Here is a 24,636-nt window from a genome sequence, read left to right as displayed (position 1 = left end):
CTGGCATGTCATGAAGGACAGAGCCACTATAAAGTACTAAACACAAATCTGTAATCTGGTGCCTACTGAGAAAGCCAACACAGGAGTGTGGCTTGGGAGAAACACACAATGTGCTTTCTTTAATTTAACAGCCCCCCTGGAGCTGTTAAATTAGAGTTGTTTTCTTGTATTTTTTTTTTTCTGGAATAGGATATGGCAATATTGTATCTGTCAGGGTGGCAAATTAGGAGAGGAGAAAACAGATCCAGCATAAGAAAAATCAGAGTTTAAGGAGAACAGTAAAAAAGGCATTGGAGGCAGGAATCAAAATGAAAAAGACTGACAACTCTCCACAATTGGTGAAGGATGTATTCTCTGGTTTAAGAAAGCTCAACAGATCCCAGCAAAATAAAAAAATTTAAAAAGATCTTAAACATGTGTAGTAAACTGCCAAAAAAAAAAAAAAAATCAATTAACAATTTGAATGGAAGCCAAAACATTAGAACGATTTCTTCAAGGTGCTGAGAAAAAATAGTTGTCAACCTGGAATTCTATATTCTGTGAAATTGTTTTTTAAGACTGAAGGTGAAATAAAGGCATTTCAGATTATAGAAAGCTGGAAAAGTTTGCTAGTCACCAAACTTCATTGAAGAGCTTCCAAAGGATATTCTCCAGGAAGCAGGACATGCTCTCAAAGAAGAGGACTGAGAGACAGTCAGTTGGTGAACGAAGAACAAGATAAGCATATAGATGCAGCTAAACAAAAATGAATAATTTGTAGGATTTATAAAAATCAGATAAAACTAAAATCCTGGAAAGTATTAGCCGATATGTAGTGGGGCCAAGGTATGTATAATGGAATTAAAGCATTCTTAGTTCTTGACTTTTTTGCAGGGGGATAAAAATGTAGACTAATTTTTAACTTCTTAGGTCAAATATGAATGTTCAAAGTTATAATAGCCTGGCCAGCTTAGCTTAGTGTTTAAGCGTCAACCTATGAACCAGAAGGTTGTGGTTCGATTCCAGTCAGGGCACATGTGCAGTTTGTGGGCTTGATCCCCAGTGTGGGGTGTGCAGGAAACAGCTGATAAATGTTTCTCATCATTGATGTTTCTGTCTCTCTTTCCCTTTCCCTTCCTTTAAGAAATAAATAAAAATATGCAAAACATATATATTTAAAAAATCATAGTGTAAGCACTGCAAGAATAGGAAGAGATGATAAAAATTTCAGAGTAGAAGTAGGAAATGGAATGAAGGAAGGAAAAACAAATAAACCAACCCAAATGATGGCAATAAAAGATCTAAAAAAGAACACATAGAAAATGAAATAACAAAATAATTACTAGATATTAACCCATATTTATTGATAATCACAGACAAATATTGTAAGACTAGATTGTTAAAAAAAATTTTTGTGGGCAATTTAAAAATCTCTTTTTACATCCTAAAATGTAAAACCTAAGAAAGGTCAAAAGTGAAAGGAAGAAAAAGGATTTATTAGATAAATACTACTGAAAAGAAAGCTGGAACAGATACATTAGCATCAAATAAAAAACTGTAAGGGAGAGAACATTACAGATAAAGATAAAGAATACCACTGTATATTGATTAAAGGTCCAATTCATTGAAGATATAACAATTCTAAACCTATATACAAGTAATCCAATTTCTAAAAATATCATGCAAAATGGATAAAACTAAAGAGAAATTGATAAGTATACCATTATAAAGAGAGATTTCAACCCATTCTCATTAATTGATCAAGCAGATAAAAAAGATATAGAAGGTTTTATCAAAACAAATAATAAGCTTGAAGTAATGAACATAATTTGAACACTGAACTCAACCAGAGAATGCCCATTTTTATCAAACATACAGAGAACTTTTATGAAACTAGCCCACATTAGATTGTTAATTTAAGCAAGCTTCAAAAAAATTTAAAGGATATGACCATACAGATAGACTACATTCTCTGACCACGATTAAAATTAACTTAGAAATTAATACTAAAGATGTACTTTTGGAAATTCAAAAGCATATTTGTATACAATATATGGAAATCTTCATCAAAACCAGAAAATATTTAAAATGGAATGATAATTTTAAGACTACTTTCCAATACTTGCAGGGCATACCTACACGGGGCATTTTGTAACCTTAAAATGCTCATATTATAAAAGAAGAATGGCTTAAAATGAATGAGTTAAAAATCTAGCTTATAAGTTAGATAAAGAATAAATGAATAAACTCAAGGAAAATAGAGAAGGGAAATAAAGTTATGTAAATAAATTAGTTATTCAGAAAATATATAATAAAAATGATTCTTTTGTTTAGTCAAAATGTTATTCTTCAAAATAAATTTTCAAGTAGAAAACAGATCAAGATTAGGGGCGGGAGGGCAGGGGATGGTGGAGGTAGTGAAGAGAATTATTAGAAATCTAAATACTAACAGTGAAATAGATGTAAAGTCAATGGAAATTAAAACACCAATAAAACCTAATAAAACACTTTATGCTAATAAATTTGAAAACTTAGATACAAAGAAAAAATTCATAGAAAAGTATAAACAAAAGTTAAGAATAAATAGGACACCTGAATAAAGCCTGTTAAACAACTTGGACAACTACTTAAGAAAGTATCTGGTCCAGATAGTTTACTAGGTGAATTCTCCCAAAATTTAAAAACTAGATAGTTCCAATTTTATACATTTGAATAAGAGTTAACACCTCCAACACATTTTATGAGGTGATATAGCTTGACACTAAAACAAGATAAGGACAATAAAAGAGGAAAATTACAAGTCAATCTCATTCAAACATAAAAGCAGAAATCCTAAACTAAATCTTAGCAAACCAAATTTGGCAATGTAGAAAAAAAAAATATGACATCATGCAAATTTGATTCACCATTAGAAAGCTTAATAGTAGAATTTATAACTTTAATAAATTAAAGGACAGCAATAATAGTTTCACTAGATGCAGAAAAAGCAGCCACCATCCTATCTAATAAAAGGGTAATATGCAAAGTAACTGTCACTCCATCACAAAGATGGCGGCACCCGTCCTCTCAGCCCTGTTGGAGTCCCCAGTCCTGATTATAATGCAGCATTATGTGACTCCATTTTTTCTAAAAAGAAATAATAATATGTGTGGTTATATATCTTGAGCAAAGATCTGGAGGATATCAAAAGTTCAGGTGTCAAAGTGACCATCTCCAGGTGGTTGGATTGTTGATGATTTTACTTTCTGTTTATACCTTTTTGTTTTTGTCTATTTTTCTTTTAATTAGAAAAAGAACATTTTTTATTTTGAATTTCTTTCCATAAACTATTTTTATTTATTTGTTTTTCTAAATGAATTTTAGAATTTTTACTACCTCCTCCTGTGATTTTGATTGGTATTGTCTGGTACATAATAGTTACCCAGTACATGTTTGTTAAATAAATATGGGAATAATTCACATCTTTATAACAGTTTGCCATTGTAACCAAGAACATGGTATGTTCCTTAATCTTTTCAAGTCCTATTATTATTAATGTAAGTTTTCCGATTTTTAAAAAATATAGATCTTACACATATATAATAAATGTTTTCTAAAATAGTATATAATCTTTCCATAACTGTGTATCTTTATTGTCAGGTTTTAGAAGTGTCAGAAAGATGATTAAATGTAGATTTATGCATAAAAGAAACAGATTTACATGTTCTTTGTAGTAAGATTAAGGACCTAGGTTTACATGATTAGATTGAAACTGATTACCTATCTTCAAACATTTGGTAGTGGCCAATTTTCCTTTAGCTCTGTCTAGGACAAAACACAAGAAAATGAACTTTATACTGAGAGAAATTTAGGTTAGGGATTGCAAACTGACAGCACAAAGCTAAAGCAACCCTCAGAAATATTTTATTTGGACTGCACAGTATATTTTTTAAATTTGAATTCATTGCTAATTTAAAATCTGGGAGGTTTCACTTAAAAATTTGCAACTTTTCTGGAAAGGACCCAAATCTGGTACCTTATGCCCTAGTTTTCAATCAGCTGATGGCTGGAGTTCAGAAAGCACCACCTCCTTTAAACCAGGTGTGTGCTTTCTCTAGTTTTTCTAGTCAGGACATAGCCTTTTCCTGTTACCTCTGAAGCTTTGAAGTTTGCCCCTTAATTCAGATGGTAAAGGAGAAATGGAGTTGCACACGGGTAGGTGTGGCATCTTCTCATTTGACATTTTAGTGTTGCTTTTAAAAAGGTGGTTGACGTCTACGGCCATACCACCCTGAACGCACCTGATCTCGTCTAAAAAGGTGGTTGACAGAGTGGAAGGGTGTGGGGAGAAGTAGAAAAGGGTAAAGGGGTCATATACATGGTAATGGATGAAGATTTGACTTTCTGTGGTGAATGAATAATGCAATATTCAGATGATGTATCATAGAATTGTACACTGGAAACATATATAATCTTATTAACCATCATCACCCCCATTGAGTTTAATAACATTAAAAAACTAACTCTGGGGAGGGAGGGCATGTATGGGGGAGGGAGGCAATGGTATATATACAGAGATAATAATTTAATAAAAAAATTTAAAAAAAAACACACAAAAAAAACTAGAGGCCCAGTACACAAAATTTGTGTACTTCAGGAGGAAGAGGGGATCCCTCAGCCTGGCCTGCACCTTCTCACAGTCTGGGAGCCCTCAGGGGATGTCTGACTGCTGGCTTAGGCCCGTTCCCCTAAGCCATCAGTCGGACATCGTTAGTGCTGCAGTGGAGGCGGGAGAGGCTCTTGCCACTGCAGCTGCGCTCGCCAGCTGTGAGCCCAGCTTGTGGCTGAGCAGTGTTCCCTCTTTGGGAGCGCACTGACAACCAGAGGGCAGCTCCTGCATTAAGTGTCTGCCTCCCGGTGGACAGTGTACATCATAGTGATCAGTCGTTCTGCCGTTCAGTCAATTTGCATATTATTATATAGGATATGCATGCTTTAAATATGGTCCTGGCTCACAAGTGGGAAGTGGACTAGATGATTCTCAAAGATCTTTTTTGTGCTGTGATTCCATGATTCTTGTTAGAATAGTCAGTGTTTCCTGAAATCTTTCTCCTTCCTTCCCCTGGCTGCTGGCACTGCCTTTGCTTTTCGCTCAGACTCACTAATGCAAATTCATTGGGGGTAATGATGGTTAACACCGTGATTATATTAAATTCATTGGGGTTGATGATGGTTAATCCCGTGATTCTGTTAGAATAGTCAGTGTTAACTGAGGCCTTTCTCACTGCACACGGTTAGAGAATCTCAGAGTTGGAATGAACCTCTGCAAGACAGGAAAGCCACCTGGGTTTCACCCAATGTTCCCCATCTTAGGCACAGGAAGTTTGAAAGCTGTTTCAGAGGAGCCTGCTTAAACAGCCAGCAGTTAAAAACAAACAGCTACCTCATGTACAAAGTTTAATTAAAAAGCTGTTCCTTTTATGCATAGTTATTTAAAGACTAGAGGCCTGATGCATGAAGATTTGTGCAAGAATGGGCCTTCCTTCCCCTGGCTGCCAGCACTGCCTTAGCTCTGGCTAGAGCCTCCTTTCTCAAACTATCGGGGGATAGTTTGAATATGCGTTAGTTTTTTGATTGAGCAATAATGTCATGCTCAGTTGTGATTACAGTATTTTGATGACGTAGGAGACTGACCTTCCTGTTTGGAAGTCTATGCTTCTATATTTAGGAGTAAAGTGTCATGATGTCTGTCTTGAAATGGCTTAATAAAAATGTTAAGAAATATTACAAAATATTATCCATTATTGGTCTTTTCTGACTTCCCACACTGCCCAGAGGCCCTGAGTGGCTAGTGCGGTGCAGAACGCCTGCGTTTTGGCCACTCGGAGCCTGTGTATGCAAATTAACCCACCATCTTTGTTGGATTAATTTGCATATCACTCCTGATTGGCTGGTGGGCGTCACAAAGGTATATTCAATTTGCATCTTACTCTTTTATTAGTGTAAATGAGTGAAGGGTTTTGTAGATAATTTTGAATTTTATAATTACACAGTATTATGCCCATTATTATGCATGGTCTGGCAGAGTTATGATAGTGGGAACCATCATTTTGAATATCAGTTCATCTGTGCTTGCCTATGATCTAAGCATGGTTTTTATATTTAATGTTAAGGGCATATTTTTACAAACAAAAAAAAAAAGTAGGAAAGTAATATGGGAAAGAAATCTGAAGTGACAATTTCTGAATTTGTTTTATTCAAATTTTTGTCTTCTCTGAGAAGCTTTCTCATTCTGTGTTATCACTCTGTGATGGATCCTATAGATAATAAAATTAATAGCACATGTGGTCAGTGATATTATATACAAAGTCAGTGAGGTGAAAGGCAGAAAATGTGTTTTTCTAAGTAAATTTGGCCTCAAGTAATTATTTTGTTTACAGGTTTCTTTTTTTCATGGAGCTTACCAGTTTGCCCCATTTGTTTTGGCATCAAAGAAACATAGCTTTATTGTGACTCAGAGTCAAGTACTGTCCTTATTTAAGGACATGAAATGCCCTCTCAAGGGAACCTTTTTGGAATCTTTGACTGTTTTGGGTAATAAGTGAAATTTTTAGGCCAGGACCAAAGAGTCCACTTAGCCACCCAAATTGTTTCCCAATTGTGGCCTTCTACTGGGATCCTGCGTGTGTATTCTTAAACTTACGAAAGGACTCTTGTTTTTTGGTTCTCCCAGAACAACCCTTCAACCCCACCATCACCAGCAATGGCGAAGGTCATACTTGTGCCTATATATGTTTCAAAGGTCACCATCAAGGCTTTTTCAAAAGTTCTGCATCACACTTAGCCTTCTTTACTTTCTAAACTTTCCTTTTCTTTACCCTTGGTCTCCTGATAAGGACAGGTATAACTCTCCCAGTGGACACAATTTCAAAACTACTGAGTTATAACTTCATTCTTTCTGACCAAAATAGCTTTAAAACATTCATATTCTTCATCTTTTAAATATTTTGTATATTACTGGTAAATATCAGCTTCTTCCATCCTACCTTCTTATTAAATCTCACCCACATCTTCAGATAGAGAATGAGAACTGACTCATGACCTCAGACTGGACACAGTCACAAGTCTGAACTGTCTGGCATGCAGTACCAAGCTGCTTCCAGGTCAGCACCCAGTCATCTGATTGTCACCAAGTGGCCTTCCTTAAAAGAAGTATGAGACCACAACCCAGTCCACTTAGGTAAAGCTTACCTTTGCTAAAAACTTAAGCATCTGTAAACTTAAGATCTAATTCTGTTTTCTAGACTTTGAATTATAACTATAGCTTTAGTCTAAATCTGCCAGTTTCCTGCAGTAGTTAAAGAAGTAAGTCTTCAAAATTAATAAGTGGCTGCCTTCAGAAAGAGCAGACAACCTTGAACATTTATATTTAGGCCACTGAAATTAAACATATATATTCTAATCCTGAATTGGAGTGGGGAGGGGTCATTTAGCTTCTTGAAAATGTCAAAGTTATGAAAAAAACAAACAAAAAAAACAACAAAACATTACAGGAGGTATAAAACACATAACCAAATGCACTGCATAGCTTTTCATTTGATTTTAGTTCAGGAGAAAAATCAGCAATATACATTTTGGGGATAGTTAGAGAAATTTGAATATGGGTTAGTTTTTTGATTGAGCAATAATGTCATGCTTACTTGTGATTACAGTATTTTGATGCCGTAGGAGACTGTCCTTCCTGTTTGGAAGTCTATGCTTCCATATTTAGGAGTAAAGTGTCATGATGTCTGTCTTGAAATGGCTTATCAAATATGTTAAGAAATATTACAAAATATTATCCATTATTGGGTTTATATGGTGAATTTTAGAGTATTATTGGCACTATTTTCCTACTTTTCTGGATGTTTGAAATTTTTCTTGATTGTGAATGATGATACTGTTGACACAGTCACCTCAAGGAGAGAAGTATTGTGGGACACTGGGGGTCTTCTTGAGCCTGCCTTGTGGTTGGGAAAATCACCACATGGTGGTGGGTGGAGCACACTATGAAGGGGTGCTCACCTGCCAGGCCACCTGGAGGTGTTTTCCCAGGCTCCCTGTGAATGACCTCATTACAGCCATGGGAGAGGGCTTTCCACCATACTACAACACTCCCCCCGCACCACCACCACCTCCCGCACAGCTGTGGGAGGCTCAGGTCTCCTTGGCCATAAGTCCCCTGGAAAACAAGTGAGATGGATAGCTTTACAGCAAAATCACCATGTTGGACGTTTGCTCTCAGTGTCTTGGGATTATGAACTATAACAAACCCCCCAAATGACCACTCCCTTAAAATGTACTGTTCATTGGAGCACAATATGACTTAAAACTAATTTACTGCCTTGCTAAGCCAGGCTGGAATTTGTTCAACTCCATCTACTGTGTTCTTTTGCTATTATTGTTTTTACCTGTCTATTTAGAGGCTCTGAGTTTTTCATAAGCCATTTTGGAGTCATTTATTTTAGAATATGAAATAAAATATCGGAAGAACTCCGATTTGTCCTTATACATGAATCACCTTTCTTCCTTTCATGCGTATTACTAACTCCCCCTCCTCTCTTCTTTTTCTTGGATAAAGTTCTTTGGTGAATAAGTAGGTGAGCCAGAAGAAAGTTAATGTGGGCCCTAGCTGGGTTGGCTCAATGGATAGAGCATCGGCCTGTAGACCAAAGGGCCAGGTTTGATTCCTGTGAAGGGCACGCACCTTGATTGCAGGCTCCTCTTGGGCCCTGGTCAGGGCACGTGGAGGAGGCAACCAATTGATGTGTTTCTCTCACACATATATTTCTGTCTTTCTCTTTCTCTTTCACTTTCTCTAAAATATTAATGGGAAAGTACCTTCGGGTGAGGATTAACAGCAACAACAACAAAAAGATACTGCCAATAAAATGTTAATTTATTAAAAGAAAAAGAAAGAAAGATAATGTGGCAACTGGTTATTTTGGGCTTCTTGGTGGGTTGAGAGATTGTAGAAAGGTGGAGAGAAACAGCGCTTTACAAATCATGGAATGCAGGAAGCATAGGGACTTTGGAGGATGCTTAGAGGCAGGGTAGAGGATGGACTCTTGCTTGTGTTGGACGTCTTGTGACAATAACAGTGCAGGAATATAAATTCTTTCTAGAAATACATAGACCTGAAGATTCTTGGTGGAAAGATGCTTCCACAACAAAGCTGTCCTCCCTTTAACCTCAATCTCTTTTGTTTCTAAAGCCAGTCTTTTCAGACTTAGGAGGACTACAATAATTACTAGCAAGAAGGCATGTGTACTTAAATATGATTTACAAGTGCCTCAAAATCTTGGAATACCATTATCAAGGTGTTTTCAAATGAAAAGTCTATCATTTTTTATTTTCATTTTGCTCCCCCACCACCCCACCCATCATCACCAGCCTCACAATCTCCTACTAATAGGAGATCTGTGCCTTTGGAACACCATTGTAGCAAGCTGGGAGCTGGTGCTCCTAGAAGGAAAGCAAAGGGTCTCCTGTATTCTCTGCCAAGTTGCTATTTAGCTTTAAAAAATAGTGGAACTTTGCTTCAGCCCTGAGTAAGTACAAAATCTCAGTGGCCTATTGAACTCTGCACTGTCATTAAAGAGCAAAGACAGAAGATTATCGACATATCACTGCCTATTATCAATAGATAAATGAAATACTTTTCCCTAAGGACTCCATTTCAGTCTGTTTCACCAGCAGTGATTTATCTTTGTTTTTATGTCAAAATGAGAGGCTGGTGCATGAATTTGTGCACAGGGTAGGGGTTGGGGGGACCGTGAGAGGTTGGCCAGCCAGGGGAGAGACCACGGGAGGTTGGCCGCCGCCCATGAGGAAGGAGCTGGCCCTCTTCCCCCCCTGGGAAAGGGGCTGCATCCACCACCACGTACCCCTGATTCCCCATCCCAACCCCGGCCAGAAGGCCATGGCGGGATTGGGAGAAGAGGTGATGCCGCGCGGGCATGGAAGGAATGGACGCTGATGCTTCCCTCAGTGCCCCACCACTACGTGTTTCCCTGCCACCGCCCCCCCCACCCCCCACTGCCGCACCACTACCACGGTGGGTGGGCAGCCCCCAGGGAAGGGAGAGGACGGGAGTGAAACAGACCCTTGTGTCGAAGGCTGACTTTCAATAGATCGCAGGGAGAGAGCTGCTCTACTACATACAAAACCCCAACTCAAGAGCTGGTAATCTACAAATGATTTAGCAACAGCGGATGATGGGACAGGCTGGCTGGGGGGAGGGACCATGGGAGATTGACTGTGGGAGTGCACTGACCACCAGGGGGAAGCTCCTGTGTTGCATGTCTGCCCCCTGGTGGTCAGTGCGCATCATAGTGACTGGACGACCCGTCGTTCTGTTCAGTCATAGCAGTTACTTAGGCCTTTATATATATAGATTTGTTTGCCATAAGAACTGGCACAAGGATCTATTGTATTCAATCTCTCTTTAAGTTTCTCTTTAAGCAATAAACTTTCCTATGGCCATGGGAATTTGGAATAAGCAAGTGCAAAAATTCTTTTACATGTTAAATTTGCCATTTCTATTTTAGGGGCCACCAGGCAGGTTTTTCCATGGAACCCAAACCAAGAGGCCAGTTTAGGAATTATTCCTTTTAACATAATTCTATCCTGAGGGAGAGGAGTATAGGGGGGAAGGTTTTCATAAATTCAGTTCTGCTAGTAATTCCAGTAATAAATCACTTAGTTAGAATTATTCTTATACTGCTTTATTGTTCTATAGGGGAATGTGCCATGTTGGAACTTTATTGTTCAGCTGACCAAGTAAGATTTAGTTATCACTCAAGAGGTATCTCCAGATACCAGGCTTCCTGAACTCATAGCTGTAGCTTCTATAGTCACCTTTAAATTTAGCCTCTTCCTAATAATAATATTTATTGTTAGAGATTTTGTACAGGGAATATTTTTAAAATTTCAAACATGTCATCTAAATCTTAATCACTGAGAACTATAAGCATTAAGTATGACCTGCCAACAAAGGCAGAATGAGTTAGGTATTGCTTTTAAAAAATATACGTATACTTAACAGGTTACTCTATTTATTTATTTATTTATTTATTTATTTATTTATTTATTTATAATTCTTTATTGTTTAAAGTATTACATATGTCTCTTTACCCCCCTTGACCTCTCCCCTGCCACTGCCACTTCCAAGCACATGCCCTCACCTCCCCAGTGTCTGTGTCCATTGGTTATACTTATATGCTTGCATAAAGTCCATTTGTTGATCTCTTACCCACCCTCTCTCTCCCCTGCCTCCCTTCTGAGATTTAGTCTGTTCAATGCATCTGTGTCTCTGGATCTATTTTTGTTCATCAGTTTATATTGTTCATTATATTCCACATATGATTGAGATCATGTGGTATTTATCTTTCTCTGACTGGCTTATTTCACTTAGCATAATGCTCTCCATGTCCATCTATGCTGTTGCAAATGGTAAGAGTTCTTTCTTTTTTACAGCAGCATAGTATTCCATTGTATAGAAGTACCACAGTTTTTTAATTTACTTATCTGTTGATGGGAACTTAGGCTGTTTCCAAATCTTAGCTATTTTAAATTGTGCTGCTATAAACATTGGGGTGCATGGTATTATTTTTTTTTTATTCCGTCCTTTGGAAGACTTACATGATAGATATTATTATTATTATTATTATTATTATTATTATATCCTTATCCAAGTCATGTTTATTGATTTTTAGAGGGAGTGGAAAGGGGATAGAGAAAGGGAGGGAAGGAAGGAAGGAAGGGGAGGGGAGGGGAGGGGAGAGAGAGAGAGAGAGAGAGAGAGAGAGAGAGAGAGAAAGAAACCAGCCACCTCCCTTATGTGCCCTGACTGGGGATTGAAGCTGCAACCTGGGTATGTGCCCTGACCGGAAATCAAACCAGTAGCCTTCTGACAGGACGACACTCCAACCGAGTTACCTGGCCAGGACTAGATCACTATGTTTTAGATCACTTTTAAAGTTTTCTATGTGTGTGTGAATCCCAAATTGTAAAGGACTTCTCTCCTGCAATATCCCTCACCTCAGAAGTAGTAGTACAAATAAACAGATATGGTGGTCACTTCCACTTTCTCAGTGACCTGAGGAATGAAGTATTTGTTTAGAAACACTCAGAATAATGCCAACGGTTTGCATATTTTGACAGGGTAAGCAGAGAAAACATGTAATCAAAATGCAATCTGTTTGAAGTGTGTTAGGAAAAAATTCATCTCAGTTAATTTGTAGATTACCCTATCATAGATGTCACTATTATTTTGTAATCCCTGTGACTAAAGCAATTGTGCTGTCAGAACCATATTTACGTAGACAGAACATCAAGTCTGTGGTCACTGGTGTTCCTGATCTTTCTACAGGAGTGCTAGAAGGCTACCAAATGTAAAAGTGGAAACTTCTTTGTGTTCTTCATCATGTACAAGTTATTTCAACACATTTAGAGTCATGGACTTTGGAGAAGCTGATGGTCTTGGAAACTACCTCTTACAACTCCTGGCTTCTCCAATTTTGTGGATAAAATGTTATCTCTGAGGTTGTTTTAGAACTTGAGGCTTCTTACCCCTCTTTGGCAGGCCTTTCATTTCTGGTTCTTCCACCAAGTATTCCACCATGTGAATGGGAACATTTTTATTTAATCTCAGTAAAGTCATCGAACAGAGTAGTTTATAACTGGATGGGGGCTGGCAGGGGAGGGAGGAATGGAGAGAGGAGGGAAGGGAAGGGAACCGAAGTGGAGGAGAGAGGAGAGGAAGGAGGAGGAAAGGAGGGAGGAAAGGAATGAAGATGAGAGGGAGGGAAGAAGGGAGGGAGGGAGGGAGGGAAGGACTTGCTTATATTTTCTGTGTGTGCATCACCTGAAATTCTATTGCCACCCTATAAGATGAATGGCGATATCTCCATCTTCATAGATGGGATGAACTCCTTTGGACCAGGCTTCTTTCACTTAACATTATGCTTGTGAGATTTATTTCTGATATGGCCTGTATTTGTAGCTCATTCGTTTTTAGGGACAGTGTAGTATTTCACTGTGTGGCTATCCCCTCCTTCCCCCTTCTTTTTTACTAAAAACTTCTATTGATGGATATTCATAATGGTTCCAGATTGAGACTATTATAAAAAGTGTTATTATGAACACCTGTATATTCATGCTTAAGTTCTGCTAAGATATTAAAGCAGATATTTAAAGTGGCTGTACCAATTTGTACTTCTTTAAACAGGGTATGTGAAATCTAGTTTGCCCATATTCTTGCCTGTACTTGATGTCTTAGTCTTTTTCATTTAGGTCATTCTAATGAATTAAAGAATTTACTTTTTTTTTCCCCTCACATTTTTTTTTTCCATCTCATCCTACTAGTATATAAATGTTTTGCTATACTTGATTTAGAATAACTTATTTATAGCCAAATATACACATTTTCAAATAGGTATTAAATGATTCTTTTTGTGAGCTCATAAATAATGAGCTTCAGAAGGTGGCCAAGATCTATGTATTAACTCAGCCTGAATTAATGGCCCCATGTGAAGGGCCTGGTTTTTAGGCCTCTGTCAGACCTCCTTATTTATTCCACTTTATAGATAAAAGTGACTGAGCCACTTCAGGGACTAGGGACCATCCCAGGTGCTATGGCCAGGCCTCCTAGAAGAGCCAAGATTTTAATGTTCACTCCTTTCTCTCAAGTGAGGTCCTTTATTGATTCTTGTACTCTTTCATTTGCTAAATAATTATTGAATACATACTGGATGGCAGGCACTGGACTTGGCCCAGGGGACTCAGTGCAAACAAGCTTCTAACCTAATGAAGTCCTCTTTCACTTTACAGGTTATGGCTTTCAAATCACAGCCTATTTCCTCAAGAGAGGGATCCGCCTTCGCTGCTTTGGGGGTTCACAGAGTCCTGGTAAGAAACTGGTTTCTTGGGTTGTCAGGCATTTTGCACAGCTAGCTTGCCCTTGAAAGGGGATGTAATTAAGGAATGATGATCCCTACCTGCTTTGTTATCTTTATGAAATTGAAGTACTAAGTAAAAGTATTTCCAAAATATGTGATTATTTCTTTTTCCATTTTTGCTGTTTATTGCCTGCCTGAGAACAGTGAGCTGGGCCACACTACACTGTGCTTTTCTGCTGCATCTCAGCACTTTCATTGAGCTTCCCGAGTGACTCACCGGCAGGCAAACTATGAATCACTTCATCATTGTCTGTGCACACCGAGGCCCTGGGATGTGGAGCAAGTGTGCGCACAAGAAAATGCTTTCCCAGCCTTTCCTAGGTGTGTGACCAGGCCAGCTTCCCCCTCATTTTCCCCAAGTCAAGATGTCCACTGAGGAAATGATGTTAAACTCATCCAGCCAACAACAATAAAGTCAGATGCTAACGACTATTCTCAAAGTTGATCTGAGCATTGGAAAGAAAATCTAGTTCAACTTCCATGCATGATTTTAGTATATAAGCTATGAAACAGGGACTTTAAAAATTAACTGTATGGAGGTTTTCTCTTGGAATCTTCATAATTATCCGTAATTTCTCAACTTTCAGTGTCACTTGACTATATTACTCTCTTAATGGGGCTGTCCATGTTACTCAATTCTCTTAGTAATATATGCCAGTTAACCTCTATCTGTTAAATGCAGCCTCGCTACCCTTTCTGGTAGGGGTGGCTGTTGCCTAAATCTTTACTTTATTTAAATACTAGAGGCCCGGTGGTGTATCCCTCAGCTTAGCCTGCACCCTCTCCAATCTGAGACCCTTCGAGGGATGTCTGACTGCCCGTCAGACATCTCTTAGGCAGTCAGACATCTCTCTCACAATCCAGGACTGCTGACTCCCAACTGCTCACTTGCCTGCCTTCCTGATTGCCGCTAACTGCTTATGCCTGCCAGCCTGATCACCTCCTAACTGCTCCCCCGCCAGCCTGATTGCCCCCCAACTGCCCTCCCCTGCAGGCTTGGTCCCCCTCCACTGCCCTCCTCTTCAGGCCTGGTCCCTTTCAACTGCCCTCCTATGCTGGCCTGATCGCCCACAGTTGTCCTCCCTTGCAGGCCTGGTGCCTCCCAACTCCCCTCCCCTGCTGGCCATCTTGTGGAGGTCAGGCCATCTTGTGTTCACATGGGGGCAAACATCTTTGACTACTGGGGGAAGCCATCATGTGTGTTGGAGTGACAGTCAGTTTGCATACTACTCTTTTATTAGATAGGATTAAAGTAATGAAAATCTCAAATATGCCCTAATTAGAGTAAAGGGATACAGTTGCTTTCTATTTGCACAACACCTGGCACCAAAATGTTCTATCCTTCTTATTTTTCAGAGGAAGAAAGGGAAGAACAGAACAGAGGAATTATTTGATAGAATGATTAACTTTGAATTCTGGTTCTGTTCCACTAATAATTGATATAACTGATCATTTTGAATTTTAATTCTGATCCTCCAACAAGTTGTATTTCAGTGTTATGATATTGGGGAGAGGGAGAGTGCCAAATAATACATTTTATGGTTCAGTTTCCCTTTCCATAAAGTGGGAAGCCAGACACTGCTTATTTCAATAGGATATTTTAAGAATTAATGAATAAATACTAACTGCTTTGATAATTTTGGTTTTCTGGCTTTTCAAAGCTCATTTCTGGCCACCTCGCCATCTATGGTATCCATGAGGGGTCAAAGTATGCCCAGAATTCTAGAAATGGAGGTTTTTATAGGAGCAAGACTAATGGGGATAAGACTAGAACTACAGGTTAGGTCCCATCATGGAGGGTCTTGGATATTTTCATAGTATGTGGTGGCCTTAAGGAGCCATGATAGGAGTTTGAGCACAGTAAGTGGAGTTGCTTTTTAGAACTGTTAATTTGCTTGCACTTAGTAGAATAAATTGGGATAGGAAAGAGTAGTCACCAGGGAGATAGCAGTGGTCCAGGTTAGAGGTAAAGAGAGAGCTGTTACTGGAATATCAGCTCATTGGGATTTTGCTATAATTGAAGTGTGAAAGGCGTAAATTGTGTTTTAAGTTCTGTGTTTGCATAATTGACACCTTCCTTCTTGGCTTCCAAGTACATCAGATTGAGATATGCTATTAATTTAGTCAGTGCCTTCACATTGTCATTCATTGTTGGGAATGTGCAATGTGTATAAAAGGCTTCACTTATCTGATTCACATCTGTCTTTTAAACTAATTGGACACATCAAAGAGGGAAGTTTTCTCTTTTAGAAAAATGGCTTTATTTCTGTCATAAATGTGATACATGTGTATTATAAATATTCTAGCAGTACAACCAAGTAGAGAGAAGGGAGGAGAAGACCCTCCCCAGCCACTCAGAAAATACATCGTTAGTTTCAGCTAAACATCACTTCAGACATCACTCCAGAGATAGGTGAAGGCTGGATAGGTGGGTAGGTGGGTGGATAAATGGATGGATGGATGGGCTGACTGATGGACGGACAGATGAGAGAAATAGAGATACAGATAGCATTTATCATTTTATATTCCTTTCATTGAATGTTGAGTTCAGTTCTGTGATTCTTTCAGCCTTCCCCACCCAGAAGTCTTTTGCTTTAAGAGGCTATAATAATTAGATTACTGTAACTGGTGTAGTTGTATCATGTTTACTATTGCATATTTAACCACTTCCTTTTAATAATTTGATCACTAATTCCCAATTAATGAAACTGCTGTTCTCATAGCCTGATTCAGATTGAGATTTGCCCTCCATTTTAGGGCTTCTCTAAGACCAGTTAACCAAGGATATGATAGACAAACTAATAAGAATGTTCACAAGTCACATTTTCAGATTTTATCTAATATTCTTCCTCGTTCTATGTAAGTCTGCACACACATTAGAAACATTGATCCTGTTTCTGAAATGTAAGTTCTGAACAGAACACAGCAAACTGACACACCCTGCCTGGGGGTTTCATGTGATAGAATGGTCCAAGGGCTCAGATGGACCTATTTGCAGCCTCCTCTGCATTCCCTAAAGCTTTGTGCATGCCCTGCCCTATTGTCGGCAAACACAGAAAGGTGGGGAGGGTATATTTGTGTCTCATACATTATATGCTTATTGCTGTAACTTACAAAGCTGGGATCACCCAGTTCTGTGTTCATAGGTTTTTGATGCCTTTAGTAATTTGGTTTTCTTCATTTTATACAGAACTTCGTGTATTCCCTGATAGATTTGTGGTCTGTGTAAGTCAGCTTGCATTCAGCTGTGATCTTTCAAGGCAGAATGAAGAATTGGTATGTATGAAAAAATTCTATAAGCAAATCTTAAATATTGAATTATTGTAAAATATTTTTTAAGTATTTTTTCTTGTTGTGATTTGGCTATTGATCACTTAATGTATGTCTTAAGGAACATACATTAAGTGATCAATATGTCCTACCTGTTTTGCTTGATACTACTAAGACCACTTGGAAATTTAGTTTGATCAGGAATATTTTTTTCCATATCCATTTTAAATGAGAAAGCAACATTTTATAAAAACTGTGATGGTGTTTAGGATAGTATTTAAATTAAATAAAGCAAAGTCTTTAAATGAAATGAAGCAAAATCCACGTGTTTCCACTGGAAGCTTTCATTGGGGTCAGTGGCTTTTGAATTTTATTCCATGGTGAATCACTGACATTTTCATGAGAACCAGTACTTTTCCCCAGTGTGTTATTTCTTAGCTGATAGAGTTCATTTTCTTCCTCTTTTCTCATGCTAAGTTTTAAGCTCCATCACATCCTGTTACTCTTTCATTGGAGATCACTATTCAGACAAGTATTATAGATATAGAAAACTTCAGTAATATTGCACTGGAGAGAGTCTCTTTGTATGTGAGTGTGTGTATTTTCTTGCTGGCCACACAACCAGTCTATCTGAACTTACTTCTGTACAAACCTTTTCATATTTTTGGATATACGTTGTAAAACTTTAACAGATGAAAAAAAATCTAGCTGACATTAACCTGGGTATGAAGTATATGACATGATTATGCTTCTAAAATAATTTATGGGATTATTAATTTACCCTTTATGTTTATTTCTAATACATTTGAAATTTGACCCATACCGTCTGAAAACAACTTCTTAATCTCATCTTAAATAAATACTTAGGGAGAGTATTTTAGAGGCAATAAGGGTTAATGGAGACCCAGAAAAAGTAAAAGGCAGAGAACTTATATTTAAATGTAGGTGCTTCATTTGAAGCAAATACACGCATCAGAAAAGCCAACATGACCCTAATTTCTTCATATATCAATAAAACTCTGAAGCAAATTTGGTGAAAAGTATTAAAATTTTATAGTTTGTAATATTTTTAGAATTTTAATTTTTTAGTAAATTAATAAATACTAAAAGTAATGCTATTGGCAAACAAGTATATTATAATACTAGAGGCCTGGTGCATGAAATTCATGTGTGTGTGGGGGGGGTGTCCCTTAGCCCAACATGCACCCGCTCCAGTCTTGGACATTCCTCTCACAATCTAGGACTGCTGGCTCCCAACCGCTCACCTGCCTGCCAAGCCTGATCACCCCTTAACTGCTCCCCAGCCAGTCTGATTAACACCTAACAGCTTCCCTGCTGCCTGATTGCCCCCAGCTGCCCTCCCCTGCTGGCCTGATCTCACCCCCAACTGTCCTCCCCTGCTGGCCTGATTGCCTCTAATTGCCCTCCCCTGCAGGCCTGATCTCACCCCTAACTACCCTCCTTTGCTGGCCAATTTGGTTCTGAATAGTCAGTTTCTATGCCAGTCAGTGTCAAAAGCTCCGCCTCTTAGGCAGACATTGGATCCTCACAGTTGACCAGATTTGGTTCTGATTGGTCAGTTTTTATGCCAGTATCAAAAGCTCCACCTCTATGCAGCCATTGGCTCCTCACACTTCACCCAGTTTTGGTTCTGATTGTTTGGTTTCTATGCCAGTCAGCATCTCTGGGCCTATCAGAAAGATGAGGCTGATCAGCCCTGGTGGAGGCCTAGAGAGAATGGAGGTGCGGCTGCTGGCCATGCCCAGAGAGAAAGAGAGAGGCAAGTGCTGATCAACAGCTACCAAAGAGGCTACAGATCAGAACCTGCTTATCTCTTCAGACCTCTCTCCAGGCCTGATTCGCAGCCCCCTCAGCAGTCAGTGCTGGGTCACCGCGCCTGCTGCCATAGCAGTCAGTGCTGGGTCACCGCGCCTGCTGCCATAGCAGTCAGTGCTGGGTTGCAACTGCAAGACTAACTTCCAGTTTGTCGAGCCTCCAGTTGTGACGGACCCAGGGTTTTTATATGTTAGGATAACTTAACTAACTCAAAGCAATGAAGAAATTGACCTATGGTTTAAGAAAACAATTAAGTGTACTAGAAAGTATCATTTATTTTAGATGGGATACAGAATAAATGAGATCTTGTATGATATATGATATTGATACTTAAATTATTAAGGTTGAATTAAAACATCTCAGTACAACTGAAATACTATCTTCCTTAGGGGCACTGATATTTATACAGATGTAAGTTTTCTATAGCTGCTGTCATATAAGTCCTATAATCTTAAGGACTTTCTAAATGTTAAGAATTTTCATTCTTACAAGTTGACTAGTCTGAGCCTTTTACTTGAGCCAGTACAGGTTTTGTTTGTTTGTTTTTATCTTCAGAATGTTCTGACATCTAGTGATAATACTATCAGAGTCCACCAAGTTAGCTTATAAGAAATACGCCATTTACATCATGAGGATCTTTCACTGTTTTGAGTAATTCTCTTAGATGTGGTCTCTTCAGCTGCCCTTTCTTCCCACCTCTGACCATACCTTCACTCATTTTCCATCCGCACCCACACAAGTCAACTAAGCCTGATGCAGCTCCATCCCTGGACTCAGGCCCTGTGTACCTGTGCTTGGCCTTCTCACCTGTACATTCTCCCTTCTCACAGGCCTCCAGTCTACCACCTTTCAAGCTTGTCCCTATAAACAATAAAATATCCAGGTCAAGAAGATGGACCACCAAGCTAACCACAAAACAGTCCTTCCACTACACTTGTCTTGGAGCTCTATCTTCATTGATATTTGCCTCTGCAGAGCCCTCCTGTCCCATCTATTTAAGGGTCAATAAATAGCCCTTCCCTCCCAGAGTTGCCTTCTGTGCAGAGGTGGCATGCTTATTCCCTTATATTCTACAATAGTAGTTCAGTTGCCCAAAGCCAGTGATGCCCCGTTCTCTCTCCTGTGAGTATTCTCTGAACTTCCGTTTTCTATAGAGCTTTGAAATCTTTTATCAGTTTACATTGCTGTTTGACACAGGGCAGGATCCACCTCATTTTCTCTTGGTAGTTATTCTCAAGGAACATCTCACTAGGCAAGGCCTGAGGGATTGGCTTCCTAAGGAGCCGTATTGGAGGTACTTCTTTGGCAATAAGCTTCAGTTACTTTTCTATAACTGCTTATTGAACTCTCTTCCCAGCTACAGAAGGCGTGAGCCAGTACCGAGCCGCTGCCTGGGCACCTCACTCATGCTGTAGCCTTGAGTCGCAGATTCCCTTTCCTTCTTTTTTTTCTTCTATCCTTTTGGTCCTCGGTGTCTAAGTGACAGTTGGTGGGGAAATCTGGGGGAGCCTATTCAGAACTGCTGTGCACAAGGAAGCCAGCTGCACACAGCTCCTCATTCTTAAAAAGGCGGCTGCACAAAAGAACCGCTGTTGCAGACAAAGCAGTACAAAGGGAGTGATCCCCATCTTTGGAGGGAGAGGTGCAGAATGAGCACAGCCTGCTGCCCCCTGACCCCTGCAGCTCCAGGGAGGTCTGTTCCCCACTGTCCACGGAGGGACATTGGTGCAGGGAGCTACCTCATGTTGCAACAGCTCCACACCGCGTGCTCTTGTGCCAGGGATGTGGGAATTGTGATGTGTATTTTGGGAAGAAAGGGCATTATTATGAGATGAGTCATTGTATTTTTCTTACTACAGTTTCTCATAAGAAATCTTGAAACTCTTGTAGGTTCAATTTTTGACCTATCGCTAGAAATGGAGCTGGGGAGTCATTTCGGGAGTTTGTACCTTTCTCTCTCTTTTTTTTTTTTTCCTCCCTCTCCTTCTTTCCCTTAGAAATATGAAGAGCATGGAATAGAATTTCTTAGTTTTATTTTATTCCAACAATATTCTCTTTCATATTCACAAATCCAAGTCCCTGTGTAGAAACTTCTTTCTCATATGTAAAGCCCAGGAACCTTTGGGAAATTCAAAATTATTTATTATTTTCATTACTTTTTTATTAAAATAAATAACCAATAATAACCAAAGCAGTAACTTTACAAAGTAATAATTTATTGTTAAATAACCACAAATTATTTATATATGTGTATATCTGGAACATTTCAGGTTCAGCATAAAGCTACTGTCTCACAGAGCATTGCTTACAGCCACTCCTAGTCTCCTGAGACCCTTCCCATCTGTTCTTACCATACCCTTTTACATAATTTGCTGAATACTGGCTGTATGCTAGGAGCTCGGGTGGGCCCTGGGGCAACTAAGAAAAATAAGAAAGTGCTCTTACTCTCAAGGAGCTTACAGTTGGGCAGATCAAGGGCACTGAAGGTTATCCTCGTGACCTAAAAATGTAATTCAAACAAGAGTCTCATTTTTTTTCTTAAAGATGTATCCATTCTGAACCTTCCTGGTTCAATTGGATTCCTGTCTGCCCTTTAGAAGCCAAGTCCAAAATTCTAAGTTACCTTCTTTTAAACTTAAGCTGTAAGAGTCTGATTCTTCTGGAAATTTAAAACGTGACAAGTGAGTCTGCACAGAAGATATTTAGGTTCATGTGTGTTGTGCCCAGTCTGTGAAAATAACGGTCAAGATTGTGCAGAAGTACCGCAGCCACACAGCCCTGTGTCCTCTCTGTGGCATCATGTAGTTGGGATTACCGGCACGTCCTGACCAGCACTTAACTGAACACATCTCTTAAGTCACACTACTTTTTAACACTAAAGAATTCTCTCTCTAGTTTAGGAGTATATAATTGAAATGAAAATGAGACTAAAGAAGCAATAAACTACCCTGGCCTGGGTTATTTTTAGCTTGGCTTTCGTGTTTTTCAGCTGTGCGTAATTGAGCCTCTGAGGGCCTTAGCCCTCTTCTCAGTCAAGGGGAGGATGTCAGATTACCTCAAAAATCCTTTCTCACACTGAATTTCTATCAGAGGAAGCAATGAAAATGTTGCTAAATAAAACCCATAAAATTATTTTGCACAAAAGAGGACGTTCCTTGTAGATTAAGAAACTGTGATTAGAAGAAAATCGGAGTAGAGTATATTTTACCTTAGGAAAGATAAATAGAAATTATAACAAGTAGAAATTTTAGTCTTTAAGTTTTTAGAATACAAGAAATAAACTACTTAACCAATTTGACTATGCACTAATTTATGCACCCCAATGAGATAATTATTTAACTTTCATATGACATAATGAGATAATTATCAATATTTAACTTTCATATGACAAATTTTCCATAAGTATAAATCAGATCATTCAAGAAAAAGTAACTCATTTTTTCTATTAAAAAAATTAAATAAGCAGTGTTTCTCCCCCCAGGTTTTTCTTGATATATATATATATATATATATATATATATATATATATATATAGTCTTTGCAAGATTCCATTCTTCTCATCTTATTGTATTTCCTAAACAATGCTGGTGGTAAATTACATGGGAGCCATAAACAGGAGCTGCCTGAAGCACTAAGAAATGTTCCTTGAGTGGGAAGAGGCAGTTTCCATATTTCACATTTCCCACAGTGTTTTGAACTTAGTTTTTGTTTTTTTTGTTTTTACTTAATAACTGCTTACCAAAATTGTACATGTTAATTGTGCAAAAGTGTTTAGAATCCCAATATATACAAAAACAGTAAAAATTGTCCACAACTCCCAATCCAAAGATAGCCTCTGTTAATGATCTATTCTGTATCCTGCCATACTTCGTGCTCGATAACTGAGGTCAGTGTGTATTTAATTCAAATAGGACCCCTGCATTGTGAATTCTGTTTGTATCCATTTTTCTATCCATATTTTTGTATTCTACAAACTCCTTATTGTATGAAAACTTCTTACATTGCAAGAAAAGTGACTTTTAGTGAGTTTAAAATTTATCTTTCATGACATTGCTGTGTGGTAAGTGTCTATGCTTTCAATTTTGTTTTCCACAATGATGACTGCCTTAGATGATCTTGGTGGCTTGTGTTTTTTTTTTTTGTTGTTGTTTTTTTTTTAATTGGATAAATATTTACTAATATTTTCTTCTGGTAGTTTCATGAAATTTAGTGTGTGAAGCGAGCTCCTTTTTATTCTGCATATTGACCAGGATTGTACTAATTAGGTTTTTAGGTTCGGGGACTAGGCGTGCTCTGAGTGTGTTCATGGGGCCTCAGTGTTGGGGTACACATGACAAGGGGCTTCTCTAGACACAGGCTTCTTTGCCACCATAGCAACAGGACTACACTGATGTTCTCCATCCTGCCCGCTGCCTCCCTGTGCTGTCTGCCTTTCCCTTTTTCAGTCAGCTGTGGCTCGCGCTGTGGGTCAGAACACACTGTTAACAAGTAGTTGTGGAACAGATTAGGGCCACACCCGAGAAGGGCCAATAGATGGGCAGTTTTCCTTGAATAGGGATGGAGCTATAGCATCCGCTGTCACCCACCTGCCCTTATGTGGACGCAGTACAGGTGGATGATCTTAATGAAATGCTGGTGGTGGAGACGAAATTATTCTTGGTTGGCTTGGTCTATCTAGAACCTTTTTTCTAGGCTATGACGGAGAAGATAAAAAGAAAATTTTCTCAGATGAAATCACTTTTTTAAAGATGGACTATCCTTTGCTTGTATGTTAGTCACCTAAGGTTTTGTTCTCCTTTTTAAATAATAAAATTCTCCTAAATGCTAAGCCAATAGTATTTCTAAAAGAGATGGTTCATGTCGCCTCCTCTAGGCTCCACAGGAACCTGCCCTTTTGCTGAGTTGAAATAGGATAGAATGTATCTGAGCCTTTTACTCCTTTGTGCTTTTCTCTCCATAATGTACCTTTGCTTATGCAGAGACCTCTAATCTCCCTTTGGTGACCACTTGGTTGATAGATCGAATTAGGAAAACCACTGTGGGGAATAGAACAAGTGGAAATGAGATCAGACTTCAAAGTAAAAGGCCTGCTTTGACCACTGATGCCTCTGCTCTCCCCCACGGGATGACAAATCCTTTGGCTTCTTGGAACACTAGTCCCTGGTTTGTTAAGCAAAGGTGAAAGTGATGCCTTCCCAGCTTTTTCTAAGGATCAAGTGAGATAATGAATATAAAAATGTTTTGTAAACTCTAAAGCACTTATACAGTATTAATTATTATCATCACAATTTCCATTATCTCCAAAGAGGGGTTAATTTAAATGCCATCAATACCAGATTAGCAGATTGCTATTCTTCCCTGCTAGAGATGAGAAAAATATCTAATAATATTCATCAGTGCATATTTTACCAAGAGGCTCAGCACCTTCATTTTTTGTCTTCACTTGCCAGCTCAGATTCCTTTTGCAGCTATAAAAACGGAAGAACCAAAAAGTTCAATGATAAAACCCTATTTAGCCAGCAAGTAGGTGATGAAATGCAGTAGTCCAGGGGGATAATATTAAGAGCATAAA

The 24,636-nt window shown here is 38.7% G+C and overlaps 1 protein-coding gene across 1 annotated transcript in view; it reads left to right on the top strand.

The window, feature by feature from the left end:
* The window catches only part of SLX4IP (SLX4 interacting protein), a 175,934-nt gene that overhangs the window by 137,859 nt on the left and 13,439 nt on the right, over window positions 1-24,636 (top strand). The window contains exons 5-6 of the mRNA XM_084887670.1: window positions 13,831-13,908; window positions 17,149-17,234. Of these exons, the coding sequence (XP_084743796.1) occupies window positions 13,831-13,908; window positions 17,149-17,234 (164 nt within the window). The remainder of the gene's footprint in view (window positions 1-13,830; window positions 13,909-17,148; window positions 17,235-24,636) is intronic.

This window comes from Pipistrellus hanaki (genome assembly GCF_964339955.1).
Source record: "Pipistrellus hanaki genome assembly, chromosome: 6".
Classification (NCBI taxonomy): domain Eukaryota; kingdom Metazoa; phylum Chordata; class Mammalia; order Chiroptera; family Vespertilionidae; genus Pipistrellus; species Pipistrellus hanaki.
This window is presented reverse-complemented; position numbering and strand designations above follow the sequence as displayed.